The following is a 25,766-nucleotide window of genomic DNA, read 5'->3' as shown; positions in this document are numbered from 1 at the left end:
CATCAATAAAGTGCAACCTGTGCAAAACTAAACAAAACCCGATCAAACATTTGGCAATATGAATGAACCATCATCCATGGAATGAATGCGAAAACAGTCCAACATCAAAACATTGGTTCCACGCTGCATTAGATCACTCCAACCTACCTGTGTATTATGGCAAGTGGCAGGGGCGGTTTTAGCATCAGAGCTTTGGGTGGGCTCAGCCCACCCAATTATTTATGCAAGCATAATTCTACCATATAGTAACCTGTATGCAGAATATATATAGTATATATAGGGAAACAATTATTTTTTCATCGCTGTAAAACCACAGAACGGTAAAGAAGATATTGATGTGTGTAGTTCTTCATATATCTAGTCTCTTCATTTTGATCTCAAAGTGCGCCCGTTTGATCCATTTTTACTTGAAACTGTACACAATTTTCTTCCGGGGTGGGCTCAGCCCACCCAAAGGTCATGGACCACTGAACCCCTAGGGGGTCCGGCGTCCGGGGGCATGTTCTCATTTTTTTTATGAAAGTTTCCACTGAATATGACATCAAGAAAATATCATCAATGTAGCCTACTGACCACAGAGTAGTAATACAGTGATAAAGATGATTATTAAGAGGATTTTAAACAGATAAACACACTCATGGGAGAAAAACTTGAGCCAACTAGAACACCATGCAGTCTTTTGTCAGTAAATGTTGTCCCTAAAGATAAGACATTATTGTGAATGATCCAGGCAGTTAAAGACAGTAAATGTTGTCCCTAAAGATAAGACATTATTGTGAATGATCCAGGCAGTTAAAGACAGTAAAGGAACAACTGGATATCCAGCCGATCAGGACGTGTCACAAAGCAGACATGAACTCATGATAGAGATGTTAGCATATAGGCTACCAAGAAGTGTGAATGGAGATTACTGAGGCCAGACATTTTATTCAAGACATCAGTTGTGTCCTCAATATAGGAGGACAGTTTCATTATGGTATAATGAAGTCAATACATGCAGGTTTGCATTATGACATCACTGATGATGTCACACATCCATGGGATTTATGACATCACTGATGATGTCACACATCACTGGGATTTATGACATCACTGATGATGTCACAGTGGGATTTATGACATCACTGATGATGTCACAGTGGGATTTAAATGTTATTTCACACTTTCCCTTCAGGTCTCAGTGTTTGGATATGTCTGCTGCCAGCAGTCTCCTCTCTGAAGAGCAGTTTCTGTGCTCCATCTGTCTGGATGTGTTCACTGATCCAGTCTCCACACCATGTGGACACAACTTCTGCAAGAACTGTATCACACAGCAGTGGGATGTTAGTGTCCAGTGCCAGTGTCCCATGTGTCAGAAGCTTTTCAACACAAGACCTGAGCTGCATGTCAATACTTTCATATCTGAGATGGCTGCTCAGTTCAGGAAGTCAGCTCAGATGAAAGCCAGCAGCTGCCCAGACCAACAAAGTGCCAAACCAGGAGAAGTTCCCTGTGACGTCTGCACTGGGACCAAACGCAAGGCCCAGAAGTCCTGCCTGGGGTGTCTGACCTCCTACTGTGAGACTCACCTGGAGCCTCATCAGAGAGTGAGGGGCCTGAAGAGACACAAGCTGATGGATCCTGTGGAGATCCTGGAAGACAGGATGTGTAAGAAGCATGACAGACCGCTGGAGCTGTTCTGCAAGACTGACCAGATGTGTGTCTGTCAGTTCTGTACTGAGTCAGACCACAGGTCACATCGCTTTGTCCCTCTGGAAGAAGAATATAAAGGAAAGAAGGCTGAGCTGGGGAAGACGGAGGCTGAAATTCAGCAGAAGATCCAGGAGAGACGACTGAAGATTCATGATATCAAACACTCAGTAGAGCTCAGTAAGGCAAATGCAGACAGAGAGATAGCAGACGGTGTGCGGGTCTTCACTGCTCTGAAGCAGTCTGTGGAGAGAGGTCAGGCTGAGCTCATTGAGACGATTGAAGAGAAGCAGAAAACAACTGAGAAACAGGGTGAAGGCTTCATCAAAGAGCTGGAACAGGAGATCTGTGAGCTGATGAAGAGAACCGCTGAGGTGGAGCAGCACTCACACACTGAAGACCACCTCCACCTCATCCAAAGCTTCCCATCCCTGAACACTCCTCCACACACCAAAGACTGGACAGATGTCAGTGTCCACTCAACATATGAGGGGACTGTGAGGAGAGCTGTGGCTCAGCTGGAGGAGACACTCAGGAAAGAGATGGAGAAGCTGCTTGCTGATGTTGAGCTGAAGAGGGTCCAGCAGTTTGCAGTGGATGTGACTCTGGATCCTGATACAGCATATCCTGATCTCATCCTGTCTGATGATGGGAAACAAGTACATGATGGTGATGTAGAGAAGAATCTCCCAGACAACCCAGAGAGATTTTCTTCTTGTACCTGCGTCTTAGCAAAGCAGAGCTTCTCTTCAGGGAAGTTTTACTACGAGGTCCAGGTTAAAGGGAACACTGACTGGGATGTGGGAGTGGCCAGAGAGTCCATCAACAGGAAGGGAGGCATCACACTGAGTCCTGACAATGGCTACTGGACTGTAGTGTTGAGGAATGGAAATGAGTACAGAGCTCTTGCTGACCCTGATGTCCTCCTCTCTCTGAAGATGAAGCCTGAGAAGGTGGGGGTATTTGTGGATTATGAGGAGGGTCTGGTCTCCTTTTATGACGTAGATGCTGCAGCTCTTATCTACTCCTTTACTGGCTGCACCTTCACTGAGAAACTCTACCCATACTTCGGTCCCTATACTAATAATGGTGGTAAAAACTCCGCCCCTCTGATCATCTCTCCTGTCAATCACACAGATTAGACTGATCAGTAATTTTCCTCAGGATTCATTCTCAGTTAAGACAGTTTACACTATGTTGTTTTGTCTTCAGGTAACTATCAGCCAGTCTAATGTTGAATTTTATTTTATAGAACAACAAAAATACTTTTCAGACTTGTCTAGCACATTAAGATTATTAATTTGTTCTTTCAATAGGGCTCAGTCTCCACTGAGAGAAGACCAGTAACTACTGATGTATCTTGTCTCTTTACCTTTTCCTCCTCTTGGCAGAATGTGTGGTGTTATGGCTCATGTTCATGTGATGTAGACATAATGATTTAGTTAGATCATGTGGGGGGGTTAAAGGTAAAGAAGAGTTAAATATTTCCTTTCATATCCTGTTTTTCTTTGATCATTAAAGCTTCTGGCCTACTTAGACGAGGTTAGGAGTGACAGGTGTTTCGCCCGGCTGTCTTTTCATGGACCCCTTACGTGGGATCCCGCACACAACTCTTACAAGCACACAAGCACTTGACGTGGCTGGTTAGTGGTAACATTGGAATGTTGATGATGATGTTTTTGTCGGAGCCTATGTTCTGAAAATTGCAACCAAAAAAAGTATTTTTCTTTATATCCAGTTTTTCTTTGATCATTAAAGTGAGCGTGTGAAAACGACACATTTTCCAGTTTCATTGTAACATCTCTATTCACTCCTCTAACGGTGCATGATGCACACCACAGTGACACTAGTCAGTTGTTCATTCATTCATTGTGTATTGGATGCGTCTGTCATCTCCTTCCAAAGCATGCTGGGATACCTGGTGACGGACGAGAGCATTTACAGCAACATGAGGAGGGGCTAAGTTCAAAATGTCAAATGGAAAGACGGCAAGACAACCAATCAAGCTGCAGCACCAAGCGAGCAGCGGGGCAGGGTGGACAGAGACTCCAAGCCACTTTTGCTGTGCTGGTGTGCAACTGGCTGTGCATAGCTTACTTCCTGTTACAGTGTTTGCTAGTACAATATAGAGCTTAGATCAGGCCCAAACAAACAAGCCCGGCCCGGCCTGTCCCATTGGCTGCATTTATGGGGCAGAACCCGAAATGTTCTTAGTAAGTTGCTGTTGATCTATTCCAGGGGTTTTCAAAGTGGGAGGCGGGCCTCCCCAGGGGGGGCTCCAAGCAGTTTCAGGGGACGCTCAGTGAAGTGAAACAATATTACATTAGTTATCAAAAGGTGCTCACATAGAATATCCTCAATGTGTCTGATTTGGTTAAAGAGATAGTTGAGAGATACAATCGTTTGGGGGAATTTGACAGTTTTCCCCACTTTCCCAGAGTTAGAAACAAATAAATGCCTTTAGACAGACCTGTATGTATTTGGTGTAGTTTGAAGTATGTCAAACACCAATCTCAGGCCATCTTGGCTCAATTGTTGAGTGTCTATGGTATCAAATAACACAATCATGATGATCCCATAGGCATCCAGGAATTGAGCGAGGGGTCTCCTCTTTCCAAGCTTTGTCTGGGGGGAGGCCCACAGTCTCAGACTTTGAAAACCCCTGATCTATTCTAAACTATATCCATTTGTCAGTTCAGTCTTATGAATGCATATGGTTTTATGGTTAGAATAATAATACATTTAATTAATAAGAAGTCGAGGGATTCACTTTTGTACAATAATAAATTTTATTTACAGAGCGCTTTTCATGGTACTCAAAAACGCTTTACAAGTGGGTCTAAAAATATCAAGGAAACAACATTAAAAACAGAATACACAATACAAATGATCAAAGAATGAGGGGAAATGATGTTAATACAGATACAACACACAGTCATCACAGGTTAAAAGCACTTTTGAACAGGTGAGTTTTGAGTAATGACTTGAATGTGGGCAGATTGATGCAGTCTCTGATGTGTTTGGGGTGAGAGTTCCAGAGGGAGGGGGCAGCAACGGAGAAAGGCTCTACCACCCCAGGTCCGGCGCTTGGTCCTGAGTGGTGCAGACAAGAGGTTTGCATCTGAGGAGCGGAGGCTACGGCAGGGGGTATGGTGGTGGAGCAGGTCAGTGAGGTAGGAGGGGGCCTGGTTATAGAGGGCTTTGCGAGTGAGGAGGAGGACTTTGAACTGGATGTGTTGTGGGACAGGGAGCCACTGGAGGTTATGGAGGACAGGGGTGATGTGGTCACGGGAGCGGGTGTGAGTATGAAACCCACAACCAAAATACAGTCTGCCCTTGTGTTATACTTATGGTTGGTATTCTAGTGAAAATAAATTAGCCTTTTTGCTGGGGACCCATAGAACCCCTTCAAGGACTCCTGGGGGTCCCCGGGCCCCACTGAGCACCATGGCTTAAACTACCAAATACTTCACACTGGAAAATGTGATTAACTAAAGCTACTCAGAAAATGTAGTTCAAACTACTTATAACAAAATAATACAAAAAAGTCACATGCCAGCAGAAAAATGCCACACAATTCAGTTTATTGCGAAAAGTGCCCAATTGTTATGTCAGTGTCACATAAGCCAAAAACATAAAATACCCCACTATTCATATGGAAGTGCAAGCAATGTCAGATTGTTATGGTCCAGAATTGTTTGTAGTTTCATCAAGTACAAAAAAATGACAAAAAAGTAATTAACTACTTGAGTCTAACTACCAGCAAGCTAAGTTTAGTTTACATTAATTTGTTTGTAGTTCACTACTCCCCAAACTGCTTTCATGATTACTATACTAATATTAAGTAGTATAATAGTCTAAATTCAGAGTAAGAAAAGTTCAGTTATCAAAAAGTCCCATCACCCCAGTACTCTTCCCCTCCAATTCTTGAGTGACTGAGTAACAAAGTAATACTCTGCTAATGAGAAATTGCATTGAGGCAAAATTGCCATAACTCCCCAGTTCCCTGATTCCTCTGTGATTTCTGCCTCTGTCTTCTTCCACAGTGAATGCAGCTGCAGGGGGCAGTCAGCATCCACTCTGCTCAAGCACACCACTTCCTGACTCCATCCAGGAGGAACATTGAACCCAAGTGGTACCGCGGCACTCCTGACTTCCAGTCCTACTACCGCTTCTACAACAGCATCGGACACATTGAAGGAGTGAGTTAAGGACGGTGGTTCTCAACGTGGGGTCCGGGGACCACCAGGGGTCCTTGAGGGGGTTCCAGGGGGGTCCTCAGGAAATTGCTGAATTGTTAAACTTCACAATTTTTTGATTTACAAGAAGTTAATGCGATTAGAGAATGTAGAGGGATGACTGTTTTGATCATAGTTTCACTGTTCTCCCTCTGCCACCTACAGTAGAGCAGTTAGTCTTGGAATTCTGGACAAAATCATATCCAACAATAAACATATTCTCAGATTTGGGTCCAAGAGACAAAATGTCTTGATATGAAAAGGTTTGAGAATCACTGGTGTAGGATTGAATGGGGATGAGCTTTTTAAAGGGATATCTCAGCCTGAGTTCTATATAGCTACTACCATAGGCATTGTCCTTTCATGTGATCCACTAACATGTGTTCTCTCTCTCCTGTACCGATGTGTCTGTCTTTCTGCAGCTCTATGAGATTAACAGGATCAGGATGTTGTATCAGCAGATGCGTCACCTGGAGCAGGTCCACGGCGCCGATGCCTCCAGCTACCAAAACGCTCTGGGTGTCCTGACCACCACTATGTGGAACATGTTGCTGAAGCACCAGTGGAGCAGAAAGCCTCCGACTTTGAACCTTATGATTTCAAACGCGACCTCTATGACCCCTTCTGTTAAGCTGATCCAGCTCCAGAGCCTGAGTAAAAATCAAGCTTAAAAATATATCCTACAGGGAAAGACTCAAATTATTAAGTAGCCTGCAGGATCAATCCAGCCAGGACTGCTTCAGAGGACAGAGAAACACACAATAGGTGTATGCTGCTCATTGTTTGTCCAAATCACAATGTTGGAGTCATTTATGTTTGTTGTTGGCATCATGTCATATTATTTTGTTTAGATATCTTGCAGTATTATTTTTGGACACTTGGTGGCGGTCATGGGATCAGAGTTGTATAATAATAGGCACAGGTAACAGGAGATCATTAGGTACAGGTGAGGGGGAGCACACACAGTTCTCACCAGACCACAGACCAAGAGCAGCATTGGAAACCAACTAGAAACAAACTGGTATGCTCGTCTCATCTCTGTACAATAAACTGCAGTGGTTCCCAACCTTTTTTGTCTTATGTACCCCTTGAGCTGTTTTTCCATGACAATAGTACCCCTCACTCATGCGTGGTGATGATTACATACAAGTAAATCTATACAAAATATATCTTTCACTGAACTGTCGGTGTTTGGGCTTTTTAGTTGTTGTTTTTTGCCATTATCAGTAGCAGAACACTGTAGCAGTTGACACTTGCCAGCAGAACTAGTTGCGGCACACACATCACATTTTAACAATGGGCTTATGAAATGACTTGGAATATATTTATTTATCATTTTGGAGGTATTATTAAGATTATTAAGAGGATTTTAAACAGATAAACACACTCATGGGAGAAAAACTTGAGCCAACTAGAACACCATGCAGTCTTTTGTCAGTAAATGTTGTCCCTAAAGATAAGACATTATTGTGAATGATCCAGGCAGTTAAAGACAGTAAAGATAAGACATTATTGTGAATGATCCAGGCAGTTAAAGACAGTAAAGGAACAACTGGATATCCAGCCGATCAGGACGTGTCACAAAGCAGACATGAACTCATGATAGAGATGTTAGCATATAGGCTACCAAGAAGTGTGAATGGAGATTACTGAGGCCAGACATTTTATTCAAGACATCAGTTGTGTCCTCAATATAGGAGGACAGTTTCATTATGGTATAATGGAGTCAATACATGCAGGTTTGCATTATGACATCACTGATGATGTCACACATCCATGGGATTTATGACATCACTGATGATGTCACACATCACTGGGATTTATGACATCACTGATGATGCCACAGTGGGATTTATGACATCACTGATGATGTCACAGTGGGATTTAAATGCTATTTCACACTTTCCCTTCAGGTCTCAGTGTTTGGATATGTCTGCTGCCAGCAGTCTCCTATCTGAAGAGCAGTTTCTGTGCTCCATCTGTCTGGATGTGTTCAGTGATCCAGTCACCACACCATGTGGACACAACTTCTGCAAGAACTGCATCACACAGCACTGGGATGTTAGTGTCCAGTGCCAGTGTCCCATGTGTCAGAAGCTTTTCAACAGAAGACCTGAGCTGCATGTCAATACTTTCATATCTGAGATGGCTGCTCAGTTCAGGAAGTCAGCTCAGATGAAAGCCAGCAGCTGCCCAGACCAACAAAGTGCCAAACCAGGAGAAGTATCCTGTGACGTCTGCACTGGGACCAAACGGAAGGCCCAGAAATCCTGCCTGGGGTGTCTGACCTCCTACTGTGAGACTCACCTGGAGCCTCATCAGAGAGTGAGGGGCCTGAAGAGACACAAGCTGATGGATCCTGTGGAGATCCTGGAAGACAGGATGTGTAAGAAGCATGACAGACCGCTGGAGCTGTTCTGCAAGACTGACCAGATGTGTGTATGTCAGTTCTGTACTGAGTCAGACCACAAGTCACATCGCTTTGTCCCTCTGGAAGAAGAATATAAAGGAAAGAAGGCTGAACTGGGGAAGACGGAGGCTGAAATTCAGCAGAAGATCCAGGAGAGACGACTGAAGATTCAGGAGATCAAACACTCAGTAGAGCTCAGTAAGGCAAATGCAGACAGACAGATAGCAGACAGTGTGCAGGTCTTCACTGCTCTGAAGCAGTCTGTGGAGAGAGGCCAGGCTGAGCTCATTGAGACGATTGAAGAGAAGCAGAAAACAACAGAGAAACAAGGTGAAGGCTTCATCAAAGAGATGGAACAGGAGATCTGTGAGCTAATGAAGAGAACCGCTGAGGTGGAGCAGCTCTCACACACTGAAGACCACTTCCACCTCATCCAAAGCTTCCCATCCCTGAACACTCCTCCACACACCAAGGACTGGACAGAGGTCAGTGTCCACTCATCATATGAGGGGACTGTGAGGAGAGCTGTGGCTCAGCTGGAGGAGACACTCAGTAAAGAGATGGAGAAGCTGCTTGATGCTGAGCTGAAGAGGGTCCAGCAGTTTGCAGTGGATGTGACTCTCGATCCTGATACAGCACAAGCCAGGCTCATCCTGTCTGATGATGGGAAACAAGTACATGATGGTGGTGTAATGAAGGATCTCCCAGACAACCCAGAGAGATTTTCTTATTGTCCCTGTGTCTTAGCAAAGCAGAGCTTCTCTTCAGGGAAGTTTTACTATGAGGTCCAGGTTAAACGGAACACTGACTGGGATGTAGGAGTGGCCAGAGGCTCGATAGACAGGAAGGGACAAACCCCTCTGAGCCCAGAGGATGGCTACTGGACTGTATGGTTGAGGGATGGAAATGAGTACAAAGCTCTTGCTCGCCCTGCTGTCCTCCTCTCTCTGAAGACAAAGCCTCAGAAGGTCGGGGTGTTTGTGGATTATGAGGAGGGTCTGGTCTCCTTTTATGATGTAGATGCTGCAGCTCTGATCTACTCCTTTACTGGCTGCACCTTCACTGAGAAACTCTACCCATACTTCGGTCCCTATCGTAATTATGGTGGTGAAAACTCTGCCCGTCTGATCATCTCTCCTGTCAATCACACAGATTAGACTGATCATTAATTTTCCTCAGGATTCATTGTCAGTTAAGACAGTTTACACATATGTTGTTGTTTTTTCAGGTAACTAATAGCCATTAATGTTGAATTTTATTTTATAGAACAACAACAAAAACACTTTGCAGACTTGTCTAGCACATTTGAAGATTATTAATGTGTTCTTTCAATAGGGCTCTCCACTGAGAGAAGACTAACTACTGTATCTTGTCTCTTTACCTTTTCCTCCTCTTGGCAGAATGTGTGGCTCATGTTCATGTGATGTAGACATAATGATTTAGTTAGATCATGTGGGGGGGTTAAAGTTAAAGAAGAGTTCAGTATTTTTCTTTATATGCTGTTTTTCTTTGATCATTAAAGTGAGTGTGTGAAAACGACACATTTTCCAGTTTCATTGTAACATCTCTATTCACTCCTCTAACGGTGCATGATGCACACCACAGTGACACTAGTCAGTTGTTCATTCATTCATTGTGTATTGGATGCATCTGTCATCTCCTTCCAAAGCATGCTGGGATACCTGGTGATGGACGAGAGCAACGACAGCGACGTGAGGAGGAGCCAGAAGACAGCAAGACAACCAATCAAGCTGCAGCACCAAGCGAGCAGAGCTGACTTCCTGTTGCAGTGTTTGCTAATACAATATAATATATATAGAGCTTAGCAGGTCCAAAACAACAAGCCCGACCTGGTTTTAAAGTTACAATAATAATACATTTAATAACAGTACATTTGATTTATGGAGCGCTTTTCATGGTATTCAGACACTTTGCAAGGGGGTTTAAAAAGATCAAGTAAACAACACATTAAAAACAATACACAATACAAATGATCAAAGAATGAGGGAAAATCATGCTAAGATAATACAGATACAATACAGTTATCACAGGTTAAAAGCACAGGTGAGTTTTTAGTAATTATTTGAATGTGGGCAGTTTGGTGCAGTCTCTGATGTGTTTAGGGAGAGAGTTCCAGAGGGAGGGGGCAGCAAGGGAGACGGCTCTGTCACCCCGGGTCTTGAGTGGTGGAGACAAGAGGTTTGCATCGGAGGATCGGAGGCTATTGGAGGGGGTATGGTGGTGGAGCCGGTCAGTGAGGTAGGAGGGGGTATGGTGGTGGAGCAGGTCGGTGAGGTAGCAGGGGGTATGGTGGTGGAGCAGGTCAGTGAGGTAGGAGTGGGTATGGTGGTGGAGCAGGTCGGTGAGGTAGGAGGGGGTATGGTGGTGGAGCAGGTCAGTGAGGTAGGAGGGGGTATGGTGGTGGAGCAGGTCGGTGAGGTAGGAGGGGGTATGGTGGTGGAGCAGGTCGGTGAGGAAGGAGGGGGTATGGTGGTGGAGCAGGTCGGTGAGGTAGGAGGGGGTATGGTGGTGGAGCAGGTCGGTGAGGTAGGAGGGGGTATGGTGGTGGAGCAGGTCAGTGAGGTAGGAGGGGGTATGGTCGTGGAGCAGGTCAGTGAGGTAGAAGGGGGTATGGTGGTGGAGCAGGTCAGTGAGGTAGGAGGGGGTATGGTGGTGAAGCAGGTCAGTGAGGTAGGAGGGGGTATGGTGGTGGAGCAGGTCGGTGAGGTAGGAGGGGGCCTGGCTTAAGCTACCAAATACTTCACACTGGGAAGAAATTAACTACAGTAAAGCTAACAGGGAGAATCATAGGGAGAAATTTGGTAAACTAAAGCTACTTATAAAAAGTAGTTGACAGTACAGCAGATAGTCTTGAATTCTGGACAAAATCATATCCAACAATAAACATATTCTCAGATTTGGGTCCAAGAGACACAATCTCATCAAATGGGGGTCTGTGGTGATAATGTGGACTATTAGAGGTCTTGATATGAAAAGGGTTGAGAATCATTGGTGTAGGATTGAATGGGAATGAGCTGTGTGTGTGTGTGTGTGTGTGTGTGTGTGTGTGTGTGTGTGTGTGTGTGTGTGTGTGTGTGTGTGTGTGTGTGTGTGTGTGTGTGTGTGTGTGTGTGTGTGTGTGTGTGTGTGTGTGTGTCTCTCCACTGTTGGCTAGCTGTGGCCGCCCTCAGCCTTTGGATGGTTGTAGTCAAAGACATGCACCATGACTTCTTAATACACTGTATGTTCCTGCCATCACACAGTGGAAGTCAATATGACCCAGCCGTAGTCAGAAGCTCAGCTCTTCTAGGGAATGTGTGTGTGTGTGTGTGTGTGTGTGTGTGTGTGTGTGTGTGTGTGTGTGTGTGTGTGTGTGGCAAACATGGAATAATGACGCAACTTTTGTAATACTATTCTGATTGTTTGCAATTTCTCCATCTATCTAAATGCATTTGACGTTTGACATACAATCATTTTTTACTAACAACAAAACAAACAAACATGCCTGTTCATCATTTTAAGGTTGTCAAGTGTTGTGTTGGCAGATTTTGCTCTGCCTTAGTGCCTTTACTTGCTACATTGATCTACTCAAGTAAGATTTTTTGTTCAAGATTCATTTTAATAGCCATAATGAGTAATCATATTACAAAGGAGGATTTGACTTAGGGCAAGTATGCAGCGCAGCGATCACATCAATATCCCATATGAATTCTCCTGAGCCGTATCTCATATCTCTCTCTCCTCTATTTTCCCCTCTCTCTGCTCTGTGCAAGACTAAAATATTAAGTAGGCCTACAGGATCAATCCAATCCATCCAACACAATATTTGTATGCTGCTCATTGTTTGCCCAAATCACAAATTACACTGTGTGATGTCATGTTTATATGTGTGTTCATAAAAAAATAAATGCACAATAAACTTGTGTGCCAACTATTTGTGTTACAACAGCTCTCTAATGGTAAGAATAAAAATGAATCAACACATTGATTTGACCCCCCCCCCCCCCCCCCCCCCCCGCACAGAAAAAGGCGGAGCAACAGGAAACGGAGGAGAGCGAATTTCAACGTCACATTCCGGAATTGAAAGAGAAAGTAACTTGCGACAAGATTGTTGTTTGCTGCAGTCGAGAAAAGACCTGGGTCTGTCCAATTCTCAAGTGAGCTTCGAGAAAAGACTCTCAAAAGAAAAGAAAACTAGCGGTGAGTAACAGCAGATCATATTTACTGTGTTGAAACAGAGCAAGAAATAACACAAACTTGAGCTGTAGGCAGATCCAGATAGGCCTAATGGAATGGAATTCGGTTTGTCCTGTATCTTGAGATTTCAACTGAAGTGTATAGTGTACGTCCAAAAATTAAGAGACTCCACTTGCTTTCAGACACTCATAAAGTGACAAAGAGGAGAGCTAGGAGTGCCCACTAACTTCAAAGCCTTTATCAGCATGGTCTTCATCAGGCCATCAGCTGACAGGTGGGCGGGCCTTATTGGTTTAATGTGTTCTGTTAATTCTGAATGTTACATAGCGTTCATGTTTGACCCAGAGGTCAGTCAAATCTGTGCCTGGGAATAATCCATTGACAATCAAATGTTCTCATTTTTACAATTTAATATATGAAACTTTCCACTGAATATGACATCAAGAAAATATCATCAATGTAGCCTACTGACCACAGAGTAGTAATACAGTGATACAAATGATTATTAAAGAGGGTCTTAAACAGATAAACACAGTCATGGGAGAAAAGCTTGACCCAACTAGAACACCATGCAGTCTTTTGTCAGTAAATGTTGTCCCTAAAGATAAGACATTATTGTGAATGATCCAGGCAGTTAAAGACAGTAAAGATAAGACATTATTGTGAATGATCCAGGCAGTTAAAGACAGTAAAGGAACAACTGGATATCCAGCCGATCAGGACGTGTCACAAAGCAGACATGAACTCATGATAGAGATGTTAGCATATAGGCTACCAAGAAGTGTGAATGGAGATTACTGAGGCCAGACATTTTATTCAAGACATCAGTTGTGTCCTCAATATAGGACAGTTTCATTATGGTATAATGAAGTCAATACATGCAGGTTTGGTGAATGAACCATTGTCATATAAAATAGGGCGACCTGAGGTGGGTTGTCTCTAGGCTGTTTGTATAGAGTCAGTAGAAATAATGAGGTGTTCAACAGAAGCTAAGTTCATTGTCATTAATCCAACAGTGTCTCTAGACATGCCAATGAAGGCTTTTTAAATCATTGGACACTTAGTCCTCCTCGATGACACTTTAAAAGTGCATAAAGTGTGAGTGTAGTCCCCCTTTTTTTTAACTTAAATTTCCCCTTTTAAGGTATTGTCATTCAAGAATTATGTAATAAATGTTGTTATTTCACACTTTCCCTTCAGGTCTCAGATATGTCTGCTGCCAGCAGTCTCCTCTCTGAAGAGCAGTTTCTGTGCTCCATCTGTCTGGATGTGTTCACTGATCCAGTCTCCACACCATGTGGACACAACTTCTGCAAGAACTGCATCACACAGCACTGGGATGTTAGTGTCCAGTGCCGGTGTCCCATGTGTAAAGAGGTTTTTGACAGAAGACCTCTGCTGCGGGTCAATACTTTCATATCTGAGATGGTTGCTCAGTTCAGAAAGTCAACTCAGATGAAAGCCAGGAGCTGCCCAGACCAACAAAGTGCCAAACCAGGAGAAGTTCCCTGTGACGTCTGCACTGGGACCAAAGAGAAGGCCCTGAAGTCCTGCCTGGTGTGTCTGACCTCCTACTGTGAGACTCACCTGGAGCCTCATCAGAGAATCTCAGGCCTGAAGAGACACAAGCTGATGGATCCTGTGGAGAACCTGGAAGGCAGGATGTGTAAGAAGCATGACAGACCGCTGGAGCTGTTCTGCAAGACTGACCAGATGTGTGTCTGTCATTTCTGCACTGAGTCAGACCACAAGTCACATCGCTTTGTCCCTCTGGAAGAAGAATATGATGGAAAGAAGGCTGAACTGGGGAAGACGGAGGCTGAAATTCAGCAGAAGATCCAGGAGAGACGACTGAAGATTCAGGAGATCAAACACTCAGTAGAGCTCAGTAAGGCAAATGCAGACAGAGAGATAGCAGACAGTGTGCGGGTCTTCACTGCTCTGAAGCAGTCTGTGGAGAGAGGCCAGGCTGAGCTCATTGAGACGATTGAAGAGAAGCAGAAAACAACAGAGAAACAGGGTGAAGGCTTCATCAAAGAGCTGGAACAGGAGATCTGTGAGCTGATGAAGAGAACCGCTGAGGTGGAGCAGCTCTCACACACTGAAGACCACCTTCACCTCCTCCAAAGCTTCCCATCCCTGAACACTCCTCCACACACCAAGGACTGGACAGAGGTCAGTGTCCCAACATATGAGGGGACTGTGAGGAGAGCTGTGGCTCAGCTGGAGGAGACACTCCGTAAAGAGATGGAGAAGCTGCTTGCTGATGTTGAGCTGAAGAGGGTCCAGCAGTTTGCAGTGGATGTGACTCTGGATCCTGATACAGCAAATCCCTGGCTCATCCTGTCTGATGATGGGAAACAAGTACATGATGGTGATGATGATAATGATGATGATGATGGTGATGTAAAGAAGAATCTCCCAGACAACCCAGAGAGATTTTCTTTTTGTACCTCTGTCTTAGGAAAGCAGAGCTTCTCTTCAGGGAAGTTTTACTACGAGGTCCAGGTTAAAGGGAAGACTGACTGGGATGTAGGAGTGGCCAGAGGGTCTATCAACAGGAAGGGAGACATCACAATGAGCCCAGAGGATGGCTACTGGACTGTAGTGTTGAGGAATGGAAATGAGTACATAGCTGTTGCTGACCCTTCTGTCCTCCTCTCTCTGAAGAAGAAGCCTCAGAAGGTCGGGGTATTTGTGGATTATGAGGAGGGTCTGGTCTCCTTTTATGATGTAGATGCTGCAGCTCTTATCTACTCCTTTACTGGCTGCACCTTCACTGAGAAACTCTACCCATACTTTGGTCCCGGTCCTAATGATGGTGGTAAAAACTCCGCCCCTCTGATCATCTCTCCTGTCAATCACACAGATTAGACTGATCATTAATTTGCCTCAGGATTGTCAGTTAAAACAGTTTACACACTTGTTGTTTTGTCTTCAGGTAAATAATATCCAGTTTAATGTTGCATTTTATTTTATAGAACAACAAAAACACTTTTCAGACTTGTCTAGCACCTTAAGATTAATTTGTTCTTTCAATAGGGCTCAGTCTCCCCTGAGAGAAGACCAGTAACTACTGATGTATCTTGTCTCTTTACCTTTTCTTCCTCTTGGCAGAATGTGTGGTGTTATGGCTCATGTTCATGTGATTTAGACACAATGATTTAGTTAGATCATGTGGGGGGGTTAAAGTTAAAGAAGAATTCAGTATTTTTCTTTCATATCCTGTTTTTCTTTGATCATTAAAGTGAGTGTGTGAAAACTACAACTTTTCCAGTTTCATTGTAACATCTCAACATGATGCACACCACAGTGACACTAGTCAGTTGTTCATTCATTCATTGTGTATTGGATGCGTCTGTCATCTCCTTCCAAAGCATGCTGGGATACCTGGCGATGGATGAGAGCAACAACAGCGATGTGGGGAGGGGCCAGAAGACAGCAAGACAACCAATCAAGCTGCAGCACCAAGCGAGCAGTGACTCCAAGCCTCTTTTGTCGTGCTGGTGTGCGTTGGCCGTGCAGAGCTGACTTCCTGTTGCAGTGTTTGCTAATACAATATAGAGCTTAGCAGGTCCAAAACAACAAGCCCGGCCCGGCCTGAACCCGGATCTTTCTTAGTTGGCTGTTTATCTATTCTTCTAAACTATATCCATGTGTCTGTTCAGTCTTATGAATACATACGGTTATAAGGATACAATAATAATACATTTAATAACAGTACATTTGATTTATGGAGCACTTTTAATGGTATTCAGATGCTTTACAAGGGGGTTTAAAAAGATCAAGTAAACAACACATTCAAAACATAATACACAATACTAATGATCAAAGAATGAGGGAAAAGACAATACAGTTATCGCAGGTTAAAAGCACAGGTGAGTTTCTAGTAATGATTTGAATGTGGGCTGAAAAAAAGGAATAACTGACTGAGGCTATTCTAATGAACTTCTGCTTATGTGCCGGATCAGAGTCACTAGTCCACCACAGGTGATCGGTCAGGATCAAAAGTCCAAGAAAGAAGGTTTAGTCCTTTTATTCAACCCAGGTGTTTCCGTAGTCCTGCATACAGGTATTACTTTAGGTGTGGTTTCCTAAGAAACAAATAAACAATGGAAACATGAATAACTCAAATGGATTGAGTGACCAAACAATTGAGCTATATAACTACGAACAAAGTTCCATAAGGTGGCTCTCTAACACAATATATGCAGTACAGAAACAAACAGATAATTACTATTATCTAATACCAGCAATTCCCATAACACAATTGACCATTTAACATACAATCAATACTGCCCCAAGATGTGAGCTTAAACTATGCTCATTTACAGGTTTCAACATCCTCTTTAGACAGAATGCACATATACACACATTATAGGATGCACAAATTACAAATGTAAGGTAAATACAAATAGTTGCTCAACCCAAATATGAAATGCCCATAAACTAATGAATGATGAAGGTCCTATTAGTGAGAATGATAATAAGGTAGTGGGTTTATATAGACAATAGGGGATGAAAAGGGGATGGCCTTTTTAACAGGCCAGTTTAATGCAGTCTCTGATGTGTTTAGGGAGAGAGTTCCAGAGGGAGGGGGCAGCAAGGGAGACGGCTCTGTCACCCCGGGTCCAGCGCTTGGTCCTGAGTGGTGGAGACAAGAGGTTTGCATCGGAGGAGCGGAGGCTATGGGAGGGGGTATGGTGGTGGAGCAGGTCAGTGAGGTAGGAGGGGGTATGGTGGTGGAGCAGGTCAATTGAGATAGGAGGGGGTATGGTGGTGGAGCAGGTCGGTGAGGTAGGAGGGGGTATGGTGGTGGAGCAGGTCAGTGAGGTAGGAGGGGGTATGGTGGTGGAGCAGGTCGGTGAGGTAGGAGGGGGTATGGTGGTGGAGCAGGTCGGTGAGGTAGGAGGGGGTATGGTGGTGGAGCAGGTCGGTGAGGTAGGAGGGGGTATGGTGGTGGAGCAGGTCGGTGAGGTAGGAGGGGGTATGGTGGTGGAGCAGGTCGGTGAGGTAGGAGGGGGTATGGTGGTGGAGCAGGTCGGTGAGGTAGGAGGGGGTATGGTGGTGGAGCAGGTCGGTGAGGTAGGAGGGGGTATGGTGGTGGAGCAGGTCGGTGAGGTAGGAGGGTATGGTGGTGGAGCAGGTCGGTGAGGTAGAAGGGGGTATGGTGGTGGAGCAGGTCGGTGAGGTAAGAGGGGGCCTGGCTTAAGCTACCAAATACTTCACACTGGGAAGAAATTAACTACAGTAAAGCTAACATGGAGAATCATAGGGAGACATTTGGTTAACTAAAGCTACTTATAAAAAGTAGTTTACAGTACAGCAGATAGTCTTGAATTCTGGACAAAATCATATCCAACAATAAACATATTCTCAGATTTGGGTCCAAGAGACACAATCTCATCAAATGGGGGTCTGTGGTGCTAATGTGGACTATTAGAGGTCTTGATATGAAAAGGGTTGAGAATCATTGGTGTAGGATTGAATGGGAATCAGCTGTGTGTGTGTGTGTGTGTGTGTGTGTGTGTGTGTGTGTGTGTGTGTGTGTGTGTGTGTGTGTGTGTGTGTGTGTGTGTGTGTGTGTGTGTGTGTGTGTGTGTGTGTGTGTGTGTGTGTGTGTGTGTGTGTGTGTGTGTGTGTGTGCAGAGATGGGCAAAAATACATCAAAAAGTATTTTGATACAAATGACAAATACTTGCTCAAGAAATGTATCACAATACAAATACAAAATACTGGTCTGAAAAATGTATTTGAAATACAAATACGTATTTTGTATTTTGAAAATACATAAAAATACATTTTATAAAAACCGATAAAGAGCTGCAAGGATTAGTCAATTCATCGTTTAATTGCCAAATATTACATTAATTGCCTATTTTGATAATCTATTAATCATTTTGACCCATTTCTTTCAGGAAAAATGTCCTAATTCTCTGATTCCATCTTCTCAAATGTGAAATTTTCTGGTTTCTTTAGATGGTAAATCGTCCTCTGTGACAGTATTCTCCTTTGTGTACGCTCTAACACACTACAGTTTTTCCATTTCAGTTTTAGCTGTTTTTCAGCACAGCTAATTTCTCCCTCACTTCAGCTGTTAATCACCTTCTGTGAGGGCTTTTGACTTACAGGCAGCATATCTACATGTTAACTTCAAGTTTTCAAACTTTGACCATGTTTAGCCATAGATATCTGACATCATAACAATATAGGTGGAGACTCTGGAGATGATGCGCCATGGCTGCAGTTATGGAAATCGCCCACTCCACGGACTTCCAAAATCATGACTGACAGACAGACAGACACCGTCCACCCACCTAGGTGCCATCATGCAACTGTGCACCGCATTGGCTCACACTACATTACAGTTGCTTGAGTGACATCACTGATGACATCACAACTGCCTGAGTGACATCACAGTTGGGCAATCAGTTGCTCAAGTGACATCACAACAATTACTCGAGTGACATCACTGATGACATCACAATCGTGACCCACACTGCCGCCACTCCCACGCCACACACACCGCCACCCACTTAGCCAGATTATATTAGTTGTGTCTCTCTAATATGATACACTGGTTTGAAAAACCATTTAATTTGCAGATAGGCCAGTGCATACAATATCGAATCATCACATTTATATTAGTAATTTATCTCTGGGGGAATTTCCACCAACACGATGCTTCACTACTAGTTTATGTGAAGTCTGACTCAAGACCCACCCTACTCTGCCTCTGATTTGTGGTTGAGTTTGTTCTGAGGGTAAGCCAATCAGAGGTAGAGTAGAAGTGACATGTCAGTCACATTGCCTTTCTTTATTCCACAGTTTAAACCTGTGTCAATGTCAAAAATGTCAAATGTGTCAATTTGAGAATAAAATTACATAACATAAAAAAAAGTATTTTATGTATTTAAAATACACAAAATACAAGGTCTGAAGGTATTTTGATACAAATTACATCTTATTTTTCTTGGTCCAGCCAAATACAAATGACAAAATACACAAATGTATTTGAAATACGTATTTTAAACGTCTAGCAGTGTGGAGAAGGAGGTGCTATGTGTATCCATAAGTACTCAGTATTAATTGACCCTGATATATTTGTTTCCCTGCTTATGAAATGTAATTTGTGGAACCAAATAAAGTATTTAAAATGTGTGTGTGTGTGTGTGTGTGTGTGTGTGTGTGTGTGTGTGTGTGTGTGTGTGTGTGTGTGTGTGTGTGTGTGTGTGTGTGTGTGTGTGTGTGTGTGTGTGTGTCTCCACTGTTGGCTAGCTGTGGCCGCCCTCAGCCTTTGGATGGTTGCAGTCAAAGACATGCACCATGAATTCTTAATACACTGTATGTTCCTGCCATCACACAGGGGAAGTCAATATCACCCAGCCGTGGTCAGAAGCTCAGCTCTTCTAGGGAATGTGTGTGTGTGTGTGTGTGGCAAATATGGAATAATGACGCAACTTTTGTAATACTATTCCGATTTTTTGCAATTTCTCCATCTATCTAAATGCATTTGACGTTTGACATACAATCATTTTTTACTAACAACAAAACAAACAAACATGCCTGTTAATCATTTTAAGGTTGTCAGGTGTTGTGTTGGCAGATTTTGCTCTGCCTTAGTGCCTTTACTTGCTACATTGATCTACTCAAGTAAGATTTTTTGTTCAACATTAATTTTAATAGCCATAATGAGTAATCATATTACAAAGGAGGATTTGACTTAGGGCAAGTATGCAGCGCAGCGATCACATCAATATCCCATATGAATTCTCCTGAGCCGTATCTCATACTCTCTCGCCTCTATTTTCCCCTCTCTCTGCTCTGTGCAAGACTAAAATATTAAGTAGGCCTACAGGATCAATCCAATCCATCCAACACAATATTTGTATGCTGCTCATTGTTTGCCCAAATCACAAATGACACTGTATGATGTCATGTTTATATGTGTGTTCATAAAAAAATAAATGCACAATAAACTTGTGTACCAACTATTTGTGGTACTACAGCTCTCTAATGGTAAGAATAAAAATGAATCAACACATTGATTTGACCCCCCCCCCCTCCCCCCGCACAGAAAAAGGCGGAGCAACAGGAAACGGAGGAGAGCGAATTTTAACGTCACATTCCGGAATTGAAAGAGAAAGTAACTTGCGACAAGATTGCTGTTTGCTGCAGTCGAGAAAAGACCTGGGTCTGTCCAATTCTTAAGTGAGTTTCGAGAAAAGACTCTCAAAAGAAAAGAAAACTAGCGGTGAGTAACAGCAGATCATATTTACTGTGTTGAAACAGAGCAAGAAAGAACACAAACAAACTTGAGCTGTAGGCCGATCCAGATAGGCCTAATGGAATGGATTTCGGTTTGTCCTGTATCTTTAGAGATTTCAACTGAAGTGTTTAGTGTACGTCCAAAAATTAAGAGACTCCACTTGCTTTCAGACACTCTTAAAGTGAAAAAGAGGAGAGCTAGGAGTGCCCACTAACTTCAAAGCCTTTATCAGCTTGGTCTTCATCAGACCATCAGCTGACAGGTGGGCGAGCCTTATTGGTTTATTGTGTTCTGTTAATTCTGAATGTGTTACATAGCGTTCATGTTTGACCCAGGGGTCAGTCAAATCTGTGCCAGGGAATAATCCATTGACAATCTAATGTTCTCATTTTTACAATTTAATATGAAAGTTTCCACTGAATATGACATCAAGAAAATATCATCAATGTAGCCTACGGACCACAAAGTAGTAATACAGTGATACAAATGATTATTAAGAGGATTTTAAACAGATAAACACAGTCATGGGAGAAAAAACTTGAGCCAACTAGAACACCATGCAGTCTTTTGTCAGTAAATGTTGTCCCTAAAGATAAGACATTATTGTGAATGATCCAGGCAGTTAAAGACAGTAAAGATAAGACATTATTGTGAATGATCCAGGCAGTTAAAGACAGTAAAGGAACAACTTGATATCCAGCCGATCAGGACGTGTCACAAAGCAGACATGAACTCATGATAGAGATGTTAGCATATAGGCTACCAAGAAGTGTGAATGGAGATTACTGAGGCCAGACATTTTATTCAAGACATCAGTTGTGTCCTCAATATAGGAGGAGAGTTTCATTATGGTATAATGAAGTCAATACATGCAGGTTTGGTAAATTAACCATATAACCATATAAAATAGGGCGACCTGAGGTGGGTTGTCTCTAGGCTGTTTGTACAGAGTCAGTAGAAATAATGAGGTGTTCAACAGAAGCTAAGTTCATTGTCATTAAATTAAACCAACAGTGTCTCTAGACATGCCAATGAAGGCTTTTTAAATCATTGCACACTTAGTCCTCCTCGATGACACTTTAAAAGTGCATAAAATGTGAGTGTAGTCCCCCCTTTTTTTTTTTTTACTTAAAGGAACACTCTGCCCATTTTCAACCAGCTTTGTATCATTAGAACATCAGTAGTATATCAGAAAACTGTAAACTGTTTTGAAGTCTGTCATTTAATTTGACAGTTAATGAGTGTTAAAGGGATAGTTCGGTTTGTTTGAAGTGGGGTCCTATCAGCTAGTCAGATACACTAACTTAATTAGGTACAGTGTTCAGGAGTGAGTGCGCATTGTGGAACGAGACCGCGCACTCAGCGCAGCAGCCAAACCAGCCTTTTCTCTGTAAGTACGGGGGGTCAACAACTAAAACGTAATTTAGCCACCTAAAACACCTAAAACAACGCCCACCTAAACAAATCGACATCCGTGTACTTGCACGCTCTATTTTGACAATTTTCAGCGCTTTACTTTTCCGCAAAACAGCAGTTTCATTCGGCACTGCTTTTTCTCCCAACCGTACAACTACCGTATTCCTCCGCTAAAAGCCAGCACAGAGCACAGAGCCGCAGTTTACAAAACAGGAAGGCTTAGAAGAGAGATAAAACACTGACTTACTTTAGAGACAAGTCACCTGGCCTCTCTGGTCTAGGACGTTTTCCACAATTTACCCTGGGAATGGTGAAAAAGTTCTGCAGGGCACCCTGGCATCTAGGCAGCAGGCGCATCTCTCTGCCTGTTCACTCTCTGCAAAAGTTCCTCTTCTGTATTCTCTCTGGTTCATAATTGTATCCTCTTGTCACCAAGGTGAATGGCATATCATCCTCGCTATCAAAAGCACTCATATTTTCGTTCGTGTATTCTATTTGTTGTCTTCACCAACAAGCTGGGAGAAATAACACAAACAGCTGATCTGCGGAGTAATCCAGCACCGCGGCTCTGTGCAGTGTGCAGGCTTTTAGCGGAGGAATACGGTAGTTGTACGGTTGGGAGAAAAAGCAGTGCCGAATGAAACTGCTGTTTTGCGGAAAAGTAAAGCGCTGAAAATTGTCAAAATAGAGCGTGCATGTACACGGATATCGATTTGTTTAGGTGGGCGTTGTTTTAGGTGGCTAAATTACGTTTTTTTGTTTAGTTGTTGACCCCCAGGACTTAGAGAGAAGAAGCTGGTGATGCTGCTGCTCTGGGTGCCGGATCTCGTTCGACGCTGCGCCCCGCTTCAAGAACACTGTACCTAATTAAGTTAGTGTATCTGACTAGCTGATAGGACCCCACTTCAAACAAACCGAACTATCCCTTTAAAGTGTGGACCAGTGACATCACTGGTCCACACTAACTCAAATGAATAACTCATTAACTCAAATCAACTCTCAATAACTGTCAAACTAGATGAATGATGAATAGTTTGACAGTTATTGAGAGTTGATTTGAGTTAATGAGTTATTAATTTGAGTTAGTGTGGACCAGTGATGTCACTGGTCCACACTTTAACACTCAATAACTGTCAAATTAAATGACAGACTTCAAAACCGTTTACAGTTTTCTGATATACTACTGATGTTCTAATGATACAAAGCTGGTTGAAAATGGGCGGAGTGTTCCTTTAAATTTCCCCTTTTAAGGTATTGTCATTCAAGAATTATGTAATAAATGTTGTTATTTCACACTTTCCCTTCAGGTCTCAGATATGTCTGCTGCCAGCAGTCTCCTCTCTGAAGAGCAGTTTCTGTGCTCCATCTGTCTGGATGTGTTCAGTGATCCAGTCTCCACACCATGTGGACACAACTTCTGCAAGAACTGTATCACACAGCACTGGGATGTTAGTGTCCAGTGCCAGTGTCCCATGTGTAAAGAGGTTTTTGACAGAAGACCTCTGCTGCGGGTCAATACTTTCATATCTGAGATGGTTGCTCAGTTCAGGAAGTCAGCTCAGATGAAAGCCAGGAGCTGCCCAGACCAACAAAGTGCCAAACCAGGAGAAGTTCCCTGTGACGTCTGCACTGGGACCAAAGAGAAGGCCCTGAAGTCCTGCCTGGTGTGTCTGACCTCCTACTGTGAGACTCACCTGGAGCCTCATCAGAGAATCTCAGGCCTGAAGAGACACAAGCTGATGGATCCTGTGGAGAACCTGGAAGACAGGATGTGTAAGAAGCATGACAGACCGCTGGAGCTGTTCTGCAAGACTGACCAGATGTGTGTCTGTCAGTTCTGTACTGAGTCAGACCACAAGTCACATCGCTTTGTCCCTCTGGAAGAAGAATATGATGGAAAGAAGGCTGAACTGGGGAAGACGGAGGCTGAAATTCAGCAGAAGATCCAGGAGAGACGACTGAAGATTCATGAGATCAAACACTCAGTAGAGCTCAGTAAGGCAAATGCAGACAGAGAGATAGCAGACAGTCTGCGGGTCTTCACTGCTCTGAAGCAGTCTGTGGAGAGAGGTCAGGCTGAGCTCATTGAGACGATTGAAGAGAAGCAGAAAACAACAGAGAAACAGGGTGAAGGCTTCATCAAAGAGCTGGAACAGGAGATCTGTGAGCTGATGAAGAGAACCGCTGAGGTGGAGCAGCTCTCACACACTGAAGACCACCTTCACCTCCTCCAAAGCTTCCCATCCCTGAACACTTCTCCACACACCAACGACTGGACAGAGGTCAGTGTCCACTCAACATATGAGGGGACTGTTAGGAGAGCTGTGGCTCAGCTGGAGGAGACACTCAGGAAAGAGATGGGGAAGCTGCTTGCTGATGTTGAGCTGAAGAGGGTCCAGCAGTTTGCAGTGGATGTGACTCTGGATCCTAATACAGCACATCCTGATCTCATCCTGTCTGATGATGGGAAACAAGTACATCATTGTGATGTAGAGAAGAATCTCCCAGACAACCCAGAGAGATTTTCTTGTTGTCTCTGTGTCTTAGCAAAGCAGAGCTTCTCTTCAGGGAAGTTTTACTACGAGGTTCAGGTTAAAGGGAAGACTCGCTGGGATGTGGGAGTGGCCAGAGGGTCGATCAACAGGAAGGGAAAAATCACACTGAGTCCTGAGAAAGGCTACTGGGCTGTATGGTTGAGAAAGGGAAATGAGTACAAAGCTGCTGCTGACACTCCTATCCTCTCTCTGAAGATGAAGCCTCAGAAGGTGGGGGTGTTTGTGGATTATGAGGAGGGTCTGGTCTCCTTTTATGATGTAGATGCTCCAGCTCTTATCTACTCCTTTACTGGCTGCACCTTCACTGAGAAACTCTACCCATACTTCAGGCCCTGCAATAATAATGGTGGTAAAAACTCCGCCCCTCTGATCATCTCTCCTGTCAATCACACAGATTATTAGACTGATCATTCATTTGCCTCAGGATTGTCAGTTAAGACAGTTTACACATAATATGTTGTTTTGTCTTCAGGTAAATAATATCCAGTCTAATGTTGAATTTTATTTTATAGAACAACAAAAACACTTTTCAGACTTGTCTAGCACATTTGAAGATTAATTTGTTCTTTCAAAAGGGCTCAGTCTCCACTGAGAGAAGCCCAGTAACTACTGATGTATCTTGTCTCTTTACCTTTTCTTCTTCTTGGCAGAATGTGTGGTGTTATGGCTCATGTTCATGTGATGTAGACATAATGATTTAGTTAGATCATGTGGGGGGGGTTAAAGTTAAAGAAGAATTCAGTATTCTTTCATACCCTGTTTTTCTTTGATCATTAAAGTGAGTGTGTGAAAACGACACATTTTCCAGTTTCATTGTAACATCTCTATTCACTCCTCTAACGGTGCATGATGCACACCACAGTGACACTAGTCAGTTGTTCATTCATTCATTGTGTATTGGATGCATCAGTCATCTCCTTCCAAAGCATGCTGGGATACCTGGCGATGCACGAGAGCAACGACAGCGACGTGGGGAGGGGCCAGAAGACAGC

At 43.5% G+C, this 25,766-nt stretch overlaps 4 protein-coding genes across 4 annotated transcripts; all 4 read left to right on the top strand.

Moving 5' to 3' along the window:
* Positions 1-1,190: 1,190 nt before the first annotated feature.
* LOC310791786 (E3 ubiquitin-protein ligase TRIM39-like) lies at positions 1,191-2,831 on the top strand (the record flags this gene model as incomplete). Its single annotated transcript, XM_083653451.1, has 1 exon — positions 1,191-2,831. One exon carries the CDS (start codon positions 1,191-1,193, stop codon positions 2,829-2,831), a length of 1,641 nt encoding a protein of 546 aa, XP_083509577.1.
* Positions 2,832-7,856: 5,025 nt separating this feature from the next.
* On the top strand, positions 7,857-9,494 carry LOC310791792 (E3 ubiquitin-protein ligase TRIM39-like; the record flags this gene model as incomplete). Its single annotated transcript, XM_083653456.1, has 1 exon — positions 7,857-9,494. The coding sequence occupies one exon, from the start codon at positions 7,857-7,859 to the stop codon at positions 9,492-9,494; it is 1,638 nt and encodes a 545-aa protein (XP_083509582.1).
* Positions 9,495-13,743: 4,249 nt separating this feature from the next.
* On the top strand, positions 13,744-15,468 carry LOC310791784 (E3 ubiquitin-protein ligase TRIM21-like; the record flags this gene model as incomplete). The annotated part of the gene is made up of 1 exon (XM_083653449.1): positions 13,744-15,468. The coding sequence occupies one exon, from the start codon at positions 13,744-13,746 to the stop codon at positions 15,406-15,408; it is 1,665 nt and encodes a 554-aa protein (XP_083509575.1). The 3' UTR covers positions 15,409-15,468.
* An 8,067-nt stretch (positions 15,469-23,535) lies between these two features.
* Positions 23,536-25,176, top strand: LOC310792315 (E3 ubiquitin-protein ligase TRIM39-like; the record flags this gene model as incomplete). Its single annotated transcript, XM_083654038.1, has 1 exon — positions 23,536-25,176. One exon carries the CDS (start codon positions 23,536-23,538, stop codon positions 25,174-25,176), a length of 1,641 nt encoding a protein of 546 aa, XP_083510164.1.
* Positions 25,177-25,766: the final 590 nt, after the last annotated feature.

The sequence above is a fragment of the Poromitra crassiceps genome (assembly GCF_964638095.1).
Source record: "Poromitra crassiceps genome assembly, chromosome: 17".
In the NCBI taxonomy this organism is placed as follows: Eukaryota; Metazoa; Chordata; class Actinopteri; order Beryciformes; family Melamphaidae; genus Poromitra; species Poromitra crassiceps.
Note: the sequence above shows the minus strand (reverse complement) of the source record. Positions and strands in the feature narration are given on the sequence as shown.